The sequence below is a fragment of the Vipera berus genome (genome assembly GCF_964194415.1).
Source record: "Vipera berus genome assembly, chromosome: 2".
NCBI classification, from domain to species: Eukaryota; Metazoa; Chordata; class Lepidosauria; order Squamata; family Viperidae; genus Vipera; species Vipera berus.
Window position 1 is genome coordinate 170,755,358 of NC_138203.1, and position 19,609 is coordinate 170,774,966.

The 19,609-nt window shown below is 38.0% G+C and overlaps 1 protein-coding gene across 7 annotated transcripts in view; it reads right to left on the reverse strand.

Annotated features, from left to right (window-relative positions):
- EXOC7 (exocyst complex component 7) overlaps positions 1-19,609 on the reverse strand; it is a 44,964-nt gene that overhangs the window by 19,043 nt on the left and 6,312 nt on the right. For 2 of the 7 annotated variants that reach the window (XM_081320947.1, XM_081320950.1), the window contains exons 5-9: positions 18,344-18,566; positions 10,417-10,584; positions 3,640-3,732; positions 525-670; positions 288-440 (exon numbers count right to left, since the gene is read on the reverse strand). In XM_081320947.1, coding sequence (XP_081177073.1) covers positions 288-440; positions 525-670; positions 3,640-3,732; positions 10,417-10,584; positions 18,344-18,566 — 783 coding nt within the window. Of the gene's footprint in view, positions 1-287; positions 441-524; positions 671-2,927; positions 2,997-3,639; positions 3,733-10,416; positions 10,585-11,304; positions 11,455-14,691; positions 14,746-18,343; positions 18,567-19,609 lie in introns of all 7 variants that reach the window. The other 5 variants (XM_081320953.1, XM_081320952.1, XM_081320948.1 and 2 more) reach the window with 5 other exon arrangements.

Below are 19,609 nucleotides of genomic sequence, written 5' to 3' on the forward strand. Positions count from 1 at the left end.
TTTTGCTTAGCTTGACTCCTGCTTTCTGTGAACCGTTTCCTTTGAGCTTCGTACTAGTTCTGCTTACTAGTCCAGAGGGCACATTTCTTTATTTGATTTCTATAGCTACCCATCTCAGCGTTTGCCTTTCGTATCTATGGCTCTTTCGTTTGACTTTGGACGCGCAGGTTGTTAATCAAACGCCTATAGTTCACAACTGTTTGCGACCATCACTACTCTGCCATGAAAAACTAGATGTTGAATTCTGAGTTTATGTGATCTAGTAGATTCTGCCATAGCTTCATTACCTGCAAAACCTGATCAAATTCTGGCTTTGTCTGCTTTAAATGCCTTAGGATAGGGAAGATAGTCAGCACAGCTGAGTAATCATGACGCATAATGGCCTTCCGGGCTGCAGACACAATATTATCTCCCTCAATCATCAAGTTGTCTAAAGACTCCTATAGAAAAGCAAATATTAGTTGAGTTACAAAAGTGATTTTGAAGTATAACCAAAGGAAGGACATGTTATGTTTTGAAGAGACCTGAATAAGGGAATCAAATGTCTTCTTCTGATGATGCTCTGGGATGATTTCAGTTAGTAGCTGGTACTCGCTTTGGGCCAGTTTTATGAAGGCACTCACACAGTGGATGTACGCATCAATCTCCATGTCCAACATGTCATCTCTTCCTATGGGGGTTATAAAAGAACGTAAGATGCTAGTTTCTTTTAGCTGACATATAAACATATGAATTAATACAGAACAGTCAAATATAGCAGAATATTTAAACTAAAGTCTACCAATTGTTTAAGTGATGCAACTTTATGCCATTTATCTAATCACAAGGTAAACCTGCCAAGCAAATACATCCACCTGATACATATAATATATATTGGATGTTCCATCTTTTTATCAGCAAGATAAAACTTTATCAAAATTATCAAAATGAGTAGTATAAAGTACATTAAGATGTACATATATAGAAGAAAGACTGAATGTGAGTTGTTCAACGTATCTTTCTCTTGTACATTCTTTAATTACTATAAATACTGATACTTGATGTCTTTACAATACATTTTTGCTAAAGCCTGCAGAGCTCCTATCTTATATATTTCTGACTAGGAATTTGGGAATTAATCTACAACTTAATTAAGAAGAATCAATTACCATTTATTTAACATTTATCATTTGTAAATTCTCTACATATCAAAGCAATGCTAATTTATCAAATTTCTAATTTCTTAAATAAACAATGCAATACTTTCAACAGACTAGGTTCAGATATCGTCTAAAATAACATACTCCATTCTTAATGAAGTCTTTAGTCCAGAAATAAAAGCATACTATAGCTAGAAACAGTGATTTTTTAAAAAATATTCACACCTCAAGAATCTGGTATGTCTCCAAAGTGCTCCTATGTTCATCAGTCAAAAGATGTAGTTTCAAAGGAAATAACTAATACGCTTGAAAGAGTTTCTAGAACTTTTTATATTATATTATTCATAACTAATGAAATTATGGAAGTATTTGGAAATATTATTACCCCTAGAATTCATTCATTAAATTATATTATGCCCTAACAGTTCCACCACCTGATTCTTCTGCTTCACTTCTTTATGGCTGATGTTTTCTCATCCAGCATCCAACAACCAATCCACCCAATCTGCAGAAATTCAATGATGCATTTTTTACCAGTTGTATGACATCAAACTGCTTAGGCAGCATTTGATGAATGTTCCACACTGGCAAAACTATGTGTGTTCTGAAAACTGTTTTGTCATATAACTCTTCTCTTCTTTCCAACTGGCTGGTTTTATTTGCAAAATGAGTTTCCTTTCCCCCCTATCCTCCCTCCCCACTCCAAGAAGTTTTCATACACAATATTTTCCCTCCTACTATCTCAAATGGCCAGTCCAGAAAAAGCAATGCATTTTTGGAATGAGAATCACATTTCTGCATTATGTTTTGAACTGAGGGGAAACTGGTTTTATCTAATATTAAAATTAAGAATGGGGCTTTCATAACTATTGTTCAATATAATGACGCTACAATGTCTGGATTCTGGGACAGAGATAAGGATAAGTTTTCATTTAATGCCAAAATAAGATTTTTTTGAGAATCTTGCTTGAGAATGGTATCTAGTGGTCCTGTGAATGCATCAGTTACTTTCTGCCAGTCACTAAGATGCATTGCACTGACTATGCGGATATAGATTTACAACATGCTATCTGCTGCACCAAATGATTGAAGTGATATCCTTCATGATGCATAGGGAAAGAACAGACATCCATTTTGCCATTACACATACCCATGTCATAAACAGCATATATTCTATTAGGTGAGGGGAAAATGTAAGAAATGCTCCCTATCAAATTAGGGTCTTTGTAAAGATGAAAGAGCTAGCAGAATGAAGGTATTTAATTCCATTTTTATATGTTCCTTCTGACTCTGTGTAAGGAAACAGTCTGCTCAATTTCATATGCCAAGAGAACCTGTACATCTATCCATTACTCAAATATATGGAACATGCCTATGATAAGTGCATAAAAATGCATTCCAGCAGAATGAAGAGGGGGAAAAGATTAATTACCAAGATTTGAAAATAGGCAGGAAGGAGTGAGCAAAGAATCCCGTATAGTGATCTGACGCAGCAACTTTAAGCTGGGATGGGGATGAGAGCAAGAGTGGCAAAGGAGACAAGCTCCTACAGTCAATGAATGTGCTTCTGTGCCTTCCATTATGGCCCTGTTAAATTTTACTTTGCATCTTACATCAATAACTTTCAGCATAGTAATCAACACAGCTCCTCTACATCTTGCCAATTTTAGCCATTCTAATTCTGGAAAACAACATTTTCTTGGAAGCATTCTAAGAGAATATTGCAAGAAATGCTAAAAAAAGAAAGAAGTCAAATTAGTCAGCCTTACTGTTTTATATGGTACTTACCAGCAACTGACCCGTGCTTGTCAACCAAGGAATCGGAAAGATGCTTAACTCGTAAATCATGCTCATGACCTAGTGAGATGTCAGTGGGCATTAACAGAAGGAGCGGTTTATCCAGGACCATCATAGCACCAGTGTTTGTCCTTTGAGTTTTATTGGTTCATCAAACATTTAGGGGAAAAAAAATCCTGATAACACAACCTACTACCCTATGGTGGGACACTACAGCAGTAGTAGCAGTTTCAAGCAGGATAAAGTCATGACGCAATGCAGCCTCGGAACAAAAAAGCAAGTGCAACCACAATTTTCAACAGTTGTTGGCTTTATTTCAACATGGACTCCATAGGAGGAGGAAGGGCTAGCGCGAAGTTGCACCTCGGTTGAACAATTTTAATCTAATCAAGGTTGAAAGGGCTACTACCTATGTAAATGAAATATATAAGGACAGAATGTGAGGGGGGAAAAGTCCCCAAGCTACCATGGAACTTCTGTTAGCCAATCAAAATTGCATCACAGAATCAGCATCCCTAAATTTAGATGACTATATAAATAATAACCCACTACTCTTTTATATGCATCACTTTTGTTCTCCTGGCTTTTTGACTCTTAAACAAGCTCTGTTATTTCTACCATCAGTGGAGGCTAAAGGCTAACGGAAGACTTGCATATAGAAATCCAAAACCCAAGAGTGAGGAAAAGAGAAAGAAGTGATTACCTTCTATAGGAATGAGGTTAGAGGCCCCCTTTTTCCCATCTAGACACTGCTGAGAATATTGTTTCAGAAGGTTCTGAGCCTTACGGATCGTGCCTGTCACCAGAACCATAAGAAAGGAGAGACAAAGAGACCTTGGAAGTGAATGAGAAACAAAAACACCAAGCAATCCTCCACCAGGACCTGGTCCTCCAAATCAAGTGTCAGAGCACTAGCCAACCGTGAGAATGCTCTACAGGACATATATATATATGTATATGTGCACCAGAACTCTCTTGCTGTGTGCCTTTTTAATATAATTGCTGATTTCCTTTGAGAGATTGTTAAAGAGTTTCTCAGTATGAACTAGGTTTGAAATGCTGTTCAACTATATACTGTATAGCTTGGGATGGATAAAAGCATGGAACACTCATTCCAGCAGTAATATCTGAATCCTGATTTACCACAGAATGGTTGTATGACATTTTCATGATAAAGCCATTAACAATCAGGACATCTAAAATTCAGTTGTAAAAATTGTTTTAATCTACTTCAGGGATGTGTGTGCTTCCATCAGTCAAACTCAGCTTTTGGAGAGTACCTGGACATGTACCTATGGTTTGGGGTTGTTGTTGTTGTTTTTTTTTAAAATCAGGAACACAGAAGTGCTTTGACACTGTCTTCTGCCAGGACATTATTTTCAATTTCTAGTTTACAGCCTTGGGATTCCTGGTAGACGTCCATCCATACATAACCCTGCTTAGCTTTCTTGCGATCAGTCAAAGCTAGTTGGATGTCTCCATATATACAAAGGTCTCAAGGGTTTTAGTAATATACATATAGAAGTGTTACCAATCATAAACAAGTAAATTCTGCTGTCTGGATCAAGGCCCTCTTGAAGGGGCATTTGGCCTTGAAAAACATCTCTCTATAGTGGACCCTCAGCAGGCTACAGTGGACAGCAGTGTCAGAGTTCTTCTAACTACAGAAACGAAGCAGGCGGTTACCATGAACTGAGCCTTTCCACTTGCTCTGCTCTCACTGTGGCATGCCTTCTCCTTCTATAAGTTGGTCTCTTTATCTTGGTCAGGTGCAGCTCTTTGGGGAAGCTTCTGGAGAAGATTGAGAAGGCAAATTTACCCCAGGGTTAACTTTGACTTGCTGCTAATTTTGTAGATGCTGGTTGCCAATTATACTGCATGTTTGATTTCTTTTTCCATTTATTTTGTGGATATAATTATTTTGATTAACTTATTAATCACTTTGAATCCCAGAAGAAAATAATGTAGAAGCCTTTTTTTGTAAAAAGCAGGCATCTGGTCCGTTGTATGTGAAGCCCCTTGTCAATGACTTATCTTAGCTGATGCTTGAGAGCACAAGCATGGATAAAAGACTCTTCATTCCAAAGAGATGCTCCGTACGAATGAAGAGGAAGTCAACTAATTGCATTAGACCTCCAATTAGATACAGTACATCTACACTGTACACTAGGATTCCCCCTCTCCATTTTAACTGCAATTATTATGAGAGAAGAACCTGGTAATGTTTGCAACGTTTACAGATAATTGACAGAGAAACACAGAGGCCAATCACCATATCTGGCTGATGTTGAATCTGTTTAGAAGAAACTACCTAATTTTTTAGGCTTTATATACCGCAAATGGAAAGACTCAGAATATTCACTTTCTAAGCAGATAGTCATTAAAAGAATTAAGATTTCATAGCATTTTGCTAGATTCCTCAGTGAAAGCTGACTTTCAAGGCCACAAAAAAAAACCTCCATTCCTTTCTCCCAGAAACAGTTGACCAAAGAAATAATACTAGTGTTATTCCTGAGCATTCTCACCATGGACAGAGCATGATTCTCACCATGGACAGAGCATGATAAAGAGAAAGTAAAGAGAAGGCTTGATCTGTACAAAACAGGGCAAGCACCAAGAAAAGGCGACAGTCGACAGAAATCAAGAGCTAATTTAACAGGCCACTTCACATCTCACCCTCTTTCTAGCAATAAAAACTAAAAAAGGGACAAGAGGTCAATCTGTTTTTCTCCCCATCCCAGGACTTTGATCTTCATTTATTCACAAGTACAATTACACCAAAAATATTTTTAAAATAATATTTTTAAAAAGAGAGCATTAAACTGGCCGAAGCAGGATGTTGCAACTTAGAAACACTGAAAAAAGCACAAAAGAGAAAGTATTAACATGTCACTCTATAAATAAATCTTGTTTTACATGAGAAGTATTAGTAAACATGCAACAAAATAAATAATGGAAGCAGAGCAGAGGCTGGAATACACAAATGCTATATACTTCTCTGGGCTGTAGTTTTTATTTCATAGAAACCTACTATAGGTAAAACTTCCTGAAATTGAACAAACTGGAAAGATTTTTTTAAAAAAAAACACTTTTATAAATATTTAATAGAGCAGAGAATATTTTTAAACACATAATGAAAAAAAATTGCACTTCTGCCAAAACACAACAAGACAATCCCAACATCCTGACAGTAGAGAGACATTAAAGTATACATATGATATAAAATAGGAGTGGCACAAGGCATCTCCTCATTGCCACACTACATCTGGTTCAAATGGAGTATGCTACACAAAAACTGAAAATATTTGGTGTCAAAGTAAATAAAAAAACATTGTGACCATACATGGAATGTATACATGAAATGCACATCATGAAAAGCAAACGCAACTTCTAAAGTGTGCAATCTTAATACAATTCACACATTTCACCTATTTGGGATAATGTACAAAAGGTGAAAGATTTATAAAGAAAAATCAGAGTATAATATGGAGTCTCGAGATAATGAAACAAAATAAACAAAAAGGGAGGAGGAAGTATCTCCAACAAAGTTACCAAAGTGGCACAAATATGATGATAGTTAACGTCCTTGAAGCCGATGCACGATAGGAAGAAAATTATGTGATATCTATGTTGAACTTGTGCCTTATTAAATGTTATTTTCTGACAAGAATCCTAAAGAATTCTTCTTAAACTTTTTAACTTAAGATCGCAATTCATAGGTATTATATTTAGACTATTTCAAACAATGCTCCAAACATTGGGCTTTCTTTACAAAGGACTTACAAAGACTGCCCAAGTCAAAAAGACTAAGATTTGCAATAAATTATGAGATCGGTTATATTAATAAAAGCATGTTTAGTATTCTTCTAGGTGACTGATGGCACATTAAGACGCACCTGTCTTTATTTCCCCCATAACTGAAAAACTTCCTTTTTTTGTCGGTAACCTCAATAAAAGTTTAGCTATTATGTATGCAGCCAGCACCAGCATGAGCTAATCCCAACGCAAGGCTGCAATGTTAGCCCTCCATGCTCTCCACAGATAAGGACCCTTCACGTCTTAGCATCTTCCTCCAATTTGCATAAGAACAATTAACCATGTTTATCTCCAGACACACTAAGTGCTGCTGGGTATTAATTCTGTGCTGCTGAAGAGCAGAGTACTTAGCATCCTAATTATGCCTTGATGGATTCTATGGGAAGTCAAATGCCTTTGTTCTAGATTTATTCCTCTTGATTAGGCACTTTTGAACCAAGCGGGATAGCATGGTGGTTACTAATGAAGGCATCACATTCAAGGTAGAAGCAGTGATCAAGCTGGAGAGGAGGAACAAGCTGTTGCTTCTCATCTTACCCAGCTGTCCTCAGAAAACTACTGCCAGGCAAGCATCCTGGAAGCATTCAATGATTTTTGTACAGAAGCTTAGTTAGCATTCCCCAGCAAGAAGGTAAAATTGGAACAAGCAGGTGACTTGTACCCAGCCTAGAAAGAAGGACTAAACTGGACTTCTTTGGGGGAAGAAACATCTTTTGAGACTCGATCCACAGAGGTTCCTGTACAGAAATCATTCCGATGCAGTAACTTTTCTCGGCTTGGGGGAAAGGTGTCAATTTTAACTCTGACAAGTTAAGAGTTTTGGTTTGTTTTTGTTTTTTTAACTAACTGATCTTAAAGTTGCAAACAATTATTGAACATAATTTGCAGTTTCTTTACATCAAACACTTCCTTTAAAGGGAGGTTCGCTACATCTTACTTTGCATTTTGATTAAAAGCACAGGCAACCACAATATTAAAATATGCAACTGTCAATATCAAAAGGCAAGCTCTCCAAAAAAATCCAGCTACCTTTTGGTGGGAATATTTCACATGCTAGAACCTCATTTTTCTGCAGCGCAGCTTTGTAGGATGTGTGTTTATCTTTTTCATTTTATGAAAAACTACTATTAAAACCATGGAACAGAACTCAGAACTTTAAAACTGACCGGGAGGATTGGATTTAACATTTACAGAAAATGGAATAGTGGTTTCCTTGCCTATCATTCAAGATGGATAAGGGACAAAATAAGGGATGATTGCATTCCAACAAAAGAAACCAATAGCAACAATTTGACAGAGACATTAGAATTTCCCCTCTAGAACTGCCCTTGAGAGCTGAATCATTTCTGGGAAATAGAAGATTTCTTACCTGCCAAAGAATTATGAAGGCACAATTATCTTCCATTATTTTGTCAGGTTGCTTTACTGTGGGGCTCTTTTAGAGACATACAGTTACCCTTTCTGACAGATCAATTCAAAATGATACTAGACCTAGCTTGCCCAGCATATGAGAAGCAATTGTTTCATTATAGGTATTATGGGCAAGTGGCTTACCACATCTGATCATTTTTTAAAAATGTGTGAATTAGTCCTATCTCGTCCATTGAACTGGCCCTCCACTTCATGCATGCAATGTTTTCCTGGCTGGAAATGTCAAAAAGCAGAATTCCGTGAATCGATTGTCTTACAAACCAGAGGAATTAGTATGCCCTTTCTGATAGCATTTGTCATTTCAGATGGATGTCACTGGGAAAAAGAAAGAAAAGGCTTTGGCTCAATAAATTTGTCTATAGGTACAGCAGGAAGTGGGGAGCATTTGATAAATTAACAAAGATGCACGTATGTGAAGTTGATTGTTGTAGATGACTTTAGCCCCAATCTTCTTGCCTTGTTTCAGCACTGGCCAACTTTCAGGGGAAAAAAATTAGGAGATGGCTTAGTTTTGAGATATCCAACTGGGGTTTGCCAAGCATTCCCTTTGGTAGTAGAACTACCATATAATGAGTCTGAAATTGTATATATCGCAAAATGCAATAATACATTCTGAGAAGCTATAGAAAGGACACACATAATACACCCCTGGGAAGTGGACTGTCAAAGATGTAATTAAACATTTTTTTAAAACTCCCCAAAATAATGTTTTCATGCCTGACAATTTAACTTGCATTTTCTACAACCCCCTACTCATCTATGTCTTCTATAATTCACAGCTTCATTCTGCAAGGTATTCCTCCTGAAACATTATGTTGTAAATTCATTTTATCAAAGATAAAAAAATATTGTTAGGGGGCCTTAATTATTGCCTTCTCTAACACTTATCATTTTTATTTAACTATCAGCTATTGTATACATTCATTATATGAAGCAATCTGCCCTGGAGTAGCTAATCTTAAAAAAATCAACACTCAGAAAAATAGACTTACAGAGATTGTGTTTTTTTTTAAAAAAAGTATAATTAAAAGAAATTGAAAGTTAACATTTAAATGTTAAATTTCAGAATCTAGTAAAAGTAAGGCCTTTGCTCCAATGATTCATTACAGAGAAAAAAAATCTTAGAAAGAGAATAGATGCTCCGGTATTATGGCTTTAGATCATCAGAATGATGGGAGAGAGGCCTGATACAGACAGGGCTGAGATAGGAAGATAAAGTAAAGGAGGGCTGGAGAGGATGATATTATTTGGGAGGAAAGGGGGAGGGGATATGGGTTTGTACACATCAGTGGGCAACATGGCAGGAGAAGAATTGAATAGAAGAGTGAAGAAGAGAAGAGCGAGCTTGGCAGAGAGGATTCTAAAAGGAAGAGTGGAATGAGTGAATGAATGAGCAGACTTTGTGTCAAATGAGAATGCGGCTTATGAGAAAGAGTAAGCTATTGGTTCCATAGGATACCTGGTTATATCACAGATCAGATTTCATTTCCATCTTGCATTCAGGCTTTGAATCCGAAAAGTAAAATCTCTTTCAAGTCAAGCTTGACTTCTGCTGACCTTATTGGCGTATTCATGCCATTTTCTGGGCCGCAATACAGAAAAGTGTTGCGATTGATTTCTTTGGAGATGTGGATTTTGGGTTTTGTCTGTCTACTAAAGCCCTGTATGCCCTAGTGGTTGGTAATGCCAATATAAATCAGCTCTTGGATATCAGCCAAGGTCACATAGATACTTCATTCCAGTTGGACACTTACTACCCAGTTATTTATTTAGCTTCCCTGCTTTGCCTTTCAGTCCTTTGTGATTAACCACATCCATTATGAATGTATGAATACTTAGTCGTGTATAGAAACCATTCTGCAGCTTAAGCCTCTGGATAGGGATACCTGGTCTAAGGAAACCTTGACAGGACAGGACACCATAGGAATAGATAAAAGGGTGCTGTTGTGGGATTGGTGTAATGCTTTAGCCTTGAACCAGCACTATTTCAAGGAATGACATTTCCACCTGAGATTGTTTATCTGATTTTTTTTTTGTAAGATCTCCAGATTTACTTGGAAATTTAACTAGTCTACCAACCCTTTACAAATATACTACATGGGATCAAATATTAACCCTAAAACAAAGCAATTTTTTCTCCTCAGACTTACTGATTAAAAAGCAAATAAAATGTCCGGGCTTTGATTTTTCCAAGACTATTACACAGAAATTATATCTGAAATTTCAGACTAACCTGGCCTTTTTATTGGTTTTTTGGTAGGGGTGTCTTTCCTCTTGTTCTGAACTGCAGGAGAGTATGGGATGCCCGAGGAAGAACTATTCTTACGAAAATGCTCCTTCAGTCCCTTGATAGAGCGGTCCAACTGGCTGGAACGGATCTGGTAGTAAACATTCATGAAGTCTAGGGAAAGAAAATGCATGTTACAAAGCAGACTTCATTTTTGTTAGTGCTCCAAAGTACTAATAGCACAATAATGTAATAGAATTTTTTTTTAATTGGATTATGTTTATTGGAAAAAGAAACCACACTGGCAAACTGTTTCATTTATATATATATATATATATATATATATATATATATATATATATATATATATATATATATATATATATATATATATATATATATATTCGTTATTTTTTTGTTTAGGAATGTCTATTTACTAAAATGCATTGCTTTATAAATAAGAAAAAGAAAAGAACAGAGCAAATGGCATTATACCCCAATATCCATTTGAAGTAAACTATATCCATGAAGCTAGAGTAGAAAATATAAAGTTAGCAAAAATCAGTTTGTAAAAGATGCTATATTTAAAATTAGATCAATAGGTTGAATCTAAACATTTCTGCTTTTTTTAAATACTGACTTTAGTACAATTACTACTGCCAAAGATTGACTTATGCAAGGATACACAATATGCAGCTCTCCCGCTGCTGAACTATAAATCCCAGTAGCCCTAAATAGTACAACAGTATCCTAATGATCTGGGAAGTTGGAAGAAGTAATTCAGCCATCCTTTCAGAAGCCAAGCCTTGTGCACTTACACAACAAACAATTTTCAAAGCATTAATTTCGCCTTCTCAAGAATTCTCTTACGCCTTCTAAATTTCAGTCTCCTACCCTTACTAGTGCTGTGTTCTAATTCTCTGAATGCTCGCTCTACAAAGATCTCCCTAGAAGCTATGCTGGTGTGAGAAATGGCTCTGTTCCTTAGGGATCCCTTCTGGACTCCTGCAGGTGGTGGCTTCTCCTCACACAGGCAGTTAAAACCTGTACCGCAAAGAAAATGAAGACAAACCCGAGTCACCCAAAACAGGCCTTTCAGAAGAGGGACTCCTTTCAGCTAGGCTGCAAGGCAGGCAGTCAACGATTAGGAACAAAAGGCATTGGGCTATCTCTGGGAATAATGTGAATTCATTCAGTTGCCATGACAGGACCACCACAACTATCAGCCATATTACAAGTTTCATGTTTGAGAACCGAAGTTGTGTCAGTTTCGTAGCAGCAGAAATACCTTTTTACTGAAATGGACAGGCTTTTCTGACCCCGTACGGGTCTCATCCAATGCTGTCACAGGATGATTAAATGGGTGGTTGAGTTAAATTTAGCCAAATCAATCACAGGTTCAAGTATTAGAAGATATGGGAATTGTATACTTAAAACTGTCATTTTTAAAAAACACATTGCAAAAAATGAAGACTATAAGCCAAGGGATGAGTGTGATGGCAAATTCCCAAATTAAAATTATTATAGGTAGTCCTCAATTTCTGACTTGTCATTTAGTTTGAAATTACAACAGACCCTGAAAAAAGGATTTACTACCTAAATTCAGAGTTCCAACAGCCAAAATTAGTGAACCAGAGGAATGCTGTGGATATAATTAACTTGGACTTCAGTAAGGCATTTGATAAAGTAGATCACAACCTACTACTTGATAAGATAGAAAAATGTGGGTTAGACAGCATCACCACCAGATGGATTCGTAACTGGCTGACTGGCCGTACTCAGTGTGTGGTCCTCAATGGAACCGCATCTACATGTAAGGAAGTGTGTAGTGGGGTGCCCCAGGGCTCTGTTCTGGGACCAGTGCTCAACATCTTCATCAACAATTTGGACGAGGGGATAGATGGGGAACTCATCAAATTTGCAGACGACACCAAGCTGGCAGGAATAGCCAACACTCCAGAAGACAGGCTTAAGATACAGGAGGATCTGGACAGACTTGAACACTGGGCACTATCTAACAAAATGAAATTCAATGGTGAAAAAAGTAAGGTTCTACATTTAGGCAAGAAAACCCAAATGTACAGGTATAGTATAGGGGGTACCTTGCTCAATAGTAGTAACTGTGAGAGGGATCTCAGAGTCCTAGTAGACAATCACTTAAATATGAGCCAGCAGTGTGCTGCAGCTGCCAAAAAAGCCAACACAGTGCTAGGCTGCATTAACAGAGGGATAGAATCAAGATCACGTGAAGTATTAATACCACTTTACAATGCCTTGGTAAGGCCACACTTGGAATATTGCATCCAGTTTTGGTCACCACGATGTAAAAAAGATGTTGAGACTCTGGAAAGAGTACAGAGAAGAGCAACAAAGATGATTGGGGGACTGGAAGCTAAAACATATAAGGAACGGCTGCTGGAATTGGGTATGTGTAGTTTAACAAAGAGAAGGATGAGGGGTGACATGATAGCAGTGTAACAATATCTCAGGGGCTGCCACAAAGAAGAGGGAGTCAAGCTATTTTCCAAAGCGCCTGAAGGCAGGACAAGAAGCAATGGATGGAAACTAATCAAAGAGAGAAGCAACCTAGAACTAAGGAGAAACTTCCTGACAGTTAGAGCAATTAACCAGTGGAACAACCTGCCACCAGAAGCTGTAAATGCTCCAACACTGGAAGTTTTTAAGAAGAGACTGGACAGCCATTTGTCTGAAATGGTATAGGGTTTCCTGTCTGAGCAGGGGGTTGGACTAGATGACCTCCAAGGTCCCTTCCAACTTTAGTATTATGATTATGACTTTCCCCCATGTGACCAGATTTTGGGCATTTGGCAATTTGTCTACTTTTATAGCCACTTGTGGCATTCTGAGGTCACATAATTGTGATCTGTGACATTTTTGCAGGAAAGCAACATTCTGCTTTCCACTCCCCCCCAAAAAAAGCCCCATAACGAACAATGGGCTTGCTTAATGACCGTAGTGTTCACTTTATGACTATGATGTTCACTTTATGATCATCACATCTGGTTAATGACCACCACAAAAAAGATCATAAAATTTTGCGGGGTTTACAATTGTCTTGACTTATAACCAAAATGGTGGGTTCAATTATAAGCCAATCTTTGAAATGATTTTCAATTTTTGAATGATTCTACAATATTTTAAAGAAAATATAAATTATCCCCTAGCTTTTCTCTCTGTAGCCAAAAACAAATTTAGAAGGCAACTACTTGGGAATACTGTAATGTCATGGCTCCAACAATTAATTTCATTTACCTACAGTTTTTTCTTTTGTCCATTTCAATTCTTGACACCACCATCCCCGATATGTGCCAAACTAAGCATTTTAGGATATGATATAATTTTTCTAAATAAAAGGAGGCAACTCTACAGTTCCCCCCCCCCACAAATTGATGTTAAAATGGAATTACAAACAAAAAGATGAGAAACCTGAAATGGGAACAGACAGTTCTACCCACGTCTGAAATCAATTGGACATCTTAGTTACAATTTAAATTCAATTAATTTCCTTGGAAAGTAAATCCAATTAACTTAATCTAGATTCAAACTTATGTAATTTATAATGGATATACTAACTAGAGCATCATATTGAGTCCAGTCCCACTTGTGGTCAGAGGCACTGTTTAAGGAGTTTCCGGGTCGAAAGAATTAACCAATGACATCACCGTTGCCTGGAGGACACCCAATTATATTGAGTGAAGTGGCCTTATGTTATCAACAAGAAACAATCTTAAGAAAAGGATTGTTAATATGGAAGTAAACTGGGAAGTTTTACTATTTTTCTTATTCTATAGCTTTTCACACGAACGGGGCTCAAACAGCCCCAATTTGGTCAAATAATTTGGATACTTAACCCCATGCAATCAGTCCCCTTAAGAAATAACACAGAGTTTTCAAGTAAATACAGTTCATTTCACCCACAAAACACATGAAGATTCACCAGTGAAAAATAATCTTAGCCTTTTGTTTTGTATTTTTCCTTGTTATAACCAGAAACATTTAACTGTGTTTCTTCCTGTCCCTCACTTCCCAGCTTCATCCATATTTAAAACAACCTTCCCTAGTTTGGAAGCCCAGATGCGTTGTGGCTGCAACTCCCCAAAAGACCTTGCAGGCTGGGAATTTTGAAAACCACAGTCGCAAAAGAGCTGGAGTTCGCATATGCAGAAAACTGGTCTGGAGATCTGAATCCTCTTCCAGCTACTACCTCCTATTTTCTCCAAGGAATTCCCAACTTCCCAGGCTTCCCCCTCTCCTACTCACTCCAGACTGGACTTGAAGATATCAACTGTTCCTGTGGTTCCTGTTGCTGGACTGCTGAGGACAGAGAAAGGTAAGTGGCTGATGTCAAGAAAGCATGCAAAGCTCATAGATGTGCCCAGAAGAAGCAAATAAATTCTTTCTGCTAGCAAAAATATGTATTATTTCAACTATTATTTTAGAGGGGGAAAAGGAAACAAAGATTGCTTTGATTTTTATAGGAACTTCTGAACTATACTCATTTCCCCCCGGAATTAGCATAAATTAATGGGGGGAAAAAGGCTGAAGCTAAAATGAGCCTATTTTCTCATGTCACATTTTAAATCATCTTCATTTTTGTATTAGTTTTAATTTCTGTTCAATAGATAAATAAATGTCTGGAGCATTTTTTAACGTTTACATTAGAATTTAAAGCAAACTAAAAATTACATGCGTGGGAATGTTGCACAGTTCTGGCAGTTACTGGAGTTCATGCATTTCCAAGCCATAAAGTAGTCTTTGGTTTTAATCTAATTTGTTTTGTGGATCCAATCACTGTGACTAAGATTATTAATCCAGTACAGGATTACTCAAACATCTTTGGACCAGTAGAGTTTTGACAGTTATAGAAACCCTTTCAAAATGGCTGCTCTGTTGAGCATGGGTAATTAAAATACATCCATTTTCCAGAAGCACAACAAGGAGCATGTCTAAACAAATTAATATCTTTACAATGTTTGTGGGGGCTTGGAAATTAACATTGTGCTTGAAGCTGATACTTATTTCACCATGCTCATTTCCCATTTGCTATTTTAATTAAATGATTAAAAATACATGCAAGCAAGACAGGAAATTTGATAGATATTGCCAGGCATTTCTGCACACACAGATATCATACCAGGGACCAAAAGCTTCAAATTATGTTTGCACTCAGCCCTTGTGTTTACAAAAGAAAATGTAGCCTTAAGAAAGGAAATTTAGAATGGAAAAAAAAGGAAGAGTTAAGTAATTTTTTACTTATTTGTTAGATCCTCTTCATTCAATAACTCAAGGTAACAAACACAGTGCTCCCTTTCTCTCTCTTTTTTTAATTACCTCAACCAATTTGTAAAATAAATTGGGCTCAGAGAGAGTGACTGGCTCAAAATCATTCAATAAGAATAGGCTAAGGTGGTTTCTTCAAACTAGAGTTCCTCTTTCAAAATATATTTTCTTTTGAAAAAAAATATGTTTAAATTCTGAAACACTTCCTTTCGCTCACCAACCACACAGTCTGCCTTTTGAAAATCAGATTCTTTTGCAGTTCTCATCTCATTTATCCTAGCAATCTTCCAGATAAGTCACTTATATTTTTACACTGAAAGGAAAAACAGGCTGACAATATATAGCCAGTTCAAACAGTAAACTTTGGTGCCATGCTTAGAACCACAGCATACTATGTAGACAGCTTTCCCTGTCCAGGAAATGTTAAAAGTCAAAGTAGCTTCAGTTCAACAACAAAAAAAAATCATCTCACATGTGAATCTGAACCAGGTTCAATTCAATTTCTAGATTTCAATAAATGTGAGCATTCTGATTGGTGCATCAAAATTAAATACTTATGGATAAAAGCTTTCATTTGCTTTGACCAGAATAAGAAAATCGGCTGTGCCAGATGCTAAAAAGTAGTAATAGTCTCCTGGCTTCAGCCAGACTTAGATGAAGAAAAAAAAAAAATCTTTTTCTCAGAATTCTACTTGAATTTCTACTTAAAATTAGAAGCTACAGGGTGGCTGAATTCATGAAGCCGCTTTTTTTTTTAACAAATGGGTGTTGTACATATTCAAAGGGCTAGGGCACGGGTAGGCAACCTGCGGCTCCGGAGCCGCATGCAGCTCTTTGAGCCGTCTCCTGCGGCTCCCAGCCGCCCGGTGCGCGCACACCTCTTCGAACGGGCAGTGGTGCGCGTGCACCTCTCCAAATGGAGAGTGGCACCGCCCGTTTGGAGAGGTGCGCGCGCACCTCCCCGAATGGGCAGAGGTGCACGTGCACCTCCCCAAACCTTTGGAGAGGTGCGTGCGTACCTCCACGCGAAGGGGCAGCGGCGCCGCTCTTTGAGGAAGCTGCTGCGGCCCGTCTGCAAAGCTGCCGCTTTCGGCAGCTTTGCAGACGGGCCGCGGCAGCTTTCTCGAACAGCGGCGCCGCTGCCCATTCCGAGAGGTGCGCGCGCACCTCCCCAAACCTTTGGAGAGGTGCGCGCGTACCTTCGCGCGAACGGGCAGCGGCGCCGCTCTTTGAGGAAGCTGCCGTGGCCCGTCTGCAAAACTGCCGAAAGCGGCAGCTTTGCAGACAGGCCGTCGCCGTCGGGCAACCGGGAACCGGTTCCATCTCACTTAAAAAAAATGGCAACCGCGTGCGTCTGCGCATGCGCGTGCATGGACACACGCACGCGGCTCCCACTTTTTTTAATTTGTGATGGAACCGGTTCCCAGTGGCTCTTTTCCTTTTTTAGGTTGCCGACCCCTGGGCTAGGGGCATAATTCAGAGACATGCTTGTGGGCCTTTCAAGCATGTGTAAGAATCATCTGATAAGATCCTTCTGACTCATTCTAAACTGTATTAATTCTATAATATTTAAAATATTAGGAAAAATTGGGAATTTATAGACATCAACTCAGAGAGCCAAGGGTTACAGCACCAGGCTAGGAACTAGGAGACTGAAGTATTCTCTCGCCTTAGGCATGAAAGGCATCTGGGTGACTTTGGGCCAGTTACTCTCAGTGCACAATGTCAGGCTCGGGTAAGAAACACTTTAAACTATTTTAACCATGTTAATTATTTTAAAGAAATCTCGGCAAAAATTACAGGAATCTTATGCATATACTGTTCCATCTTACGCCATTAGGAACCACTCTAACACTTACTGGGACTTCAAACTAATTGAGCCAAATAAAAACTGACTGCTCCCTTATGGCACTGATCAGCAAACAGAAACTGACATACTTTGCACATATGGTGTGAGAGGATGATGAGAGTAGAAAAAATGACTAAGCTTTGCAAAGTTGAACAAAGGGAAGGCAATAGTCAAATAGAAAGATAATAGCACAGAAATTACAGAGCTGACCGTGGAAGAACTATGAGATACTATTAGAGTCTAGTTAAGATGGAGAGCAATTTTAGTCCCCAGATCTGATATCTAACTAACATCCATCAATTTTTGACATGAAACCTTTTGGAAAAATGAGGAAATAATATATTCCGTATACTATATATATATTCTCTATGCAGAATACATGCCGCATTCTATCAATTTTTCAGAGTTAATAATCCAGGCTTTTAATTTGCTTCCTATGACTTAATTTGTTTGTTACCATAGTTTGAAATATATTTTTGTGGCATAAACATGCATGAGAACTAAATTATTCAGGAATCTAACAGATGCGGAGGCAAAAAGGCCTTTGTTTTATGTCTCACTGAAGTACTTAGGGCCATTGCTGGCTCAGTGGAAATGTGAATTTCAGTTATTTGTGTAGTACTCTGACAGAAGTTCATAAACAGCCATTTTAAAATAAGGAACAAGATAAAATCACTCAACACAGAAATAGGAAGGCAAAACTTAAGTCCACGATGAAAGCCTTGCAAACTGAAATGGCCCAGCCAGAAGCTTAGAATATAGGCAATCCCTGAATCAACTTACCATGGTTCCTTCCATACTCCACTAGCCAACCAGAAATACGGACAATGTCCTGCAGGACACTCTCGGAAAGATGCTCTAAGGTCACATCATCTTGAGTCTTTAAGTCATCGTCCAAAGTGATAAGATCCAGGATAAGGATTGGTGAAACTGGTTTAGAATTTCGGGTCATAAGGCTACGAAATTCAGATTCCAACGATTCCTTCCCCCTCTCAAAAAGCAATTTCTGGATGAAGTAACACGGATTAAAAAAAAAAGATTAGGGTTGTATACTATAGCCTGAAGACGATAAAATAACAGGTTATTTATACGGTTTCCCAAATCACACAAGCAAGGCGAGGTTATCTCAATTTAAAACAAACAAACAACCCCCCCACACACAAATTAAGTAAAATTAAACAACAAAAAGGTCCTCTGTTTCCTCCAGGACCCTTTGGGCTGCGCACCAATTCCTAAAAGGGGAAGGTTGGAGAAAGGATTCTTGCAGACAGGGCTCACTTTTGTTTCTTTCAGAACTAGTGGAACCACCCCGATTCAAGGTTGCACTCATCATCACAATGGGTCACACTTAACAGCCCCAAGAACCCGGTCCACTTTCTGAGGGATAACTCCTCCCAGATCAAGTAATTAACCAAGACCATAGGACCTGCACAGGTAGAGTCCAAACCAGAACAAATTAGAGCAATTAACTAGCAAATGGCAAGAATAATTTTCACAATAACCCTGGATATGCTCCCCAATCACTCTGCTCCGGTTGTAATCCAGAAAGCATGATTATTTTATACATACAAATATGTATATGTCCACTTTGAAGATGATTGCTCAGGGCTCCTAAACCTCTGTCTCATGCATCAAATTCCAAAAAGCAGTTTGGGATTAATCAATAGATCTTTTAAAAGTAGTTTTTAAAATAGATACTGCTGTGCTGCTGTTCAAAATAAACAGTACTATGAATACTTGGCATAAACAGCTTTCATAAAGGGAATGGAAACGCGGCATGTATAGTTCCTATTCAAAAAGCTTTCGTGGCTCAATTTTAAAACAGTATCTTAAGGTTTCAGTGAAAATTTGGAAGTTGGGGAGGGACCCCTTTTGCAAAGGACACAAACACTGGATTTGCAGTTATCACGGTCTTCTGGCCCATGACATTCAGAGACATTGACTCACAAATATTGCCTTTCCATTGAAGAAAACCATGGCAAGAAATAAAAATGTAACTCATCTTTATCCTTCAATAATTTTACTGTGTCTCCACTACAACATAAACCA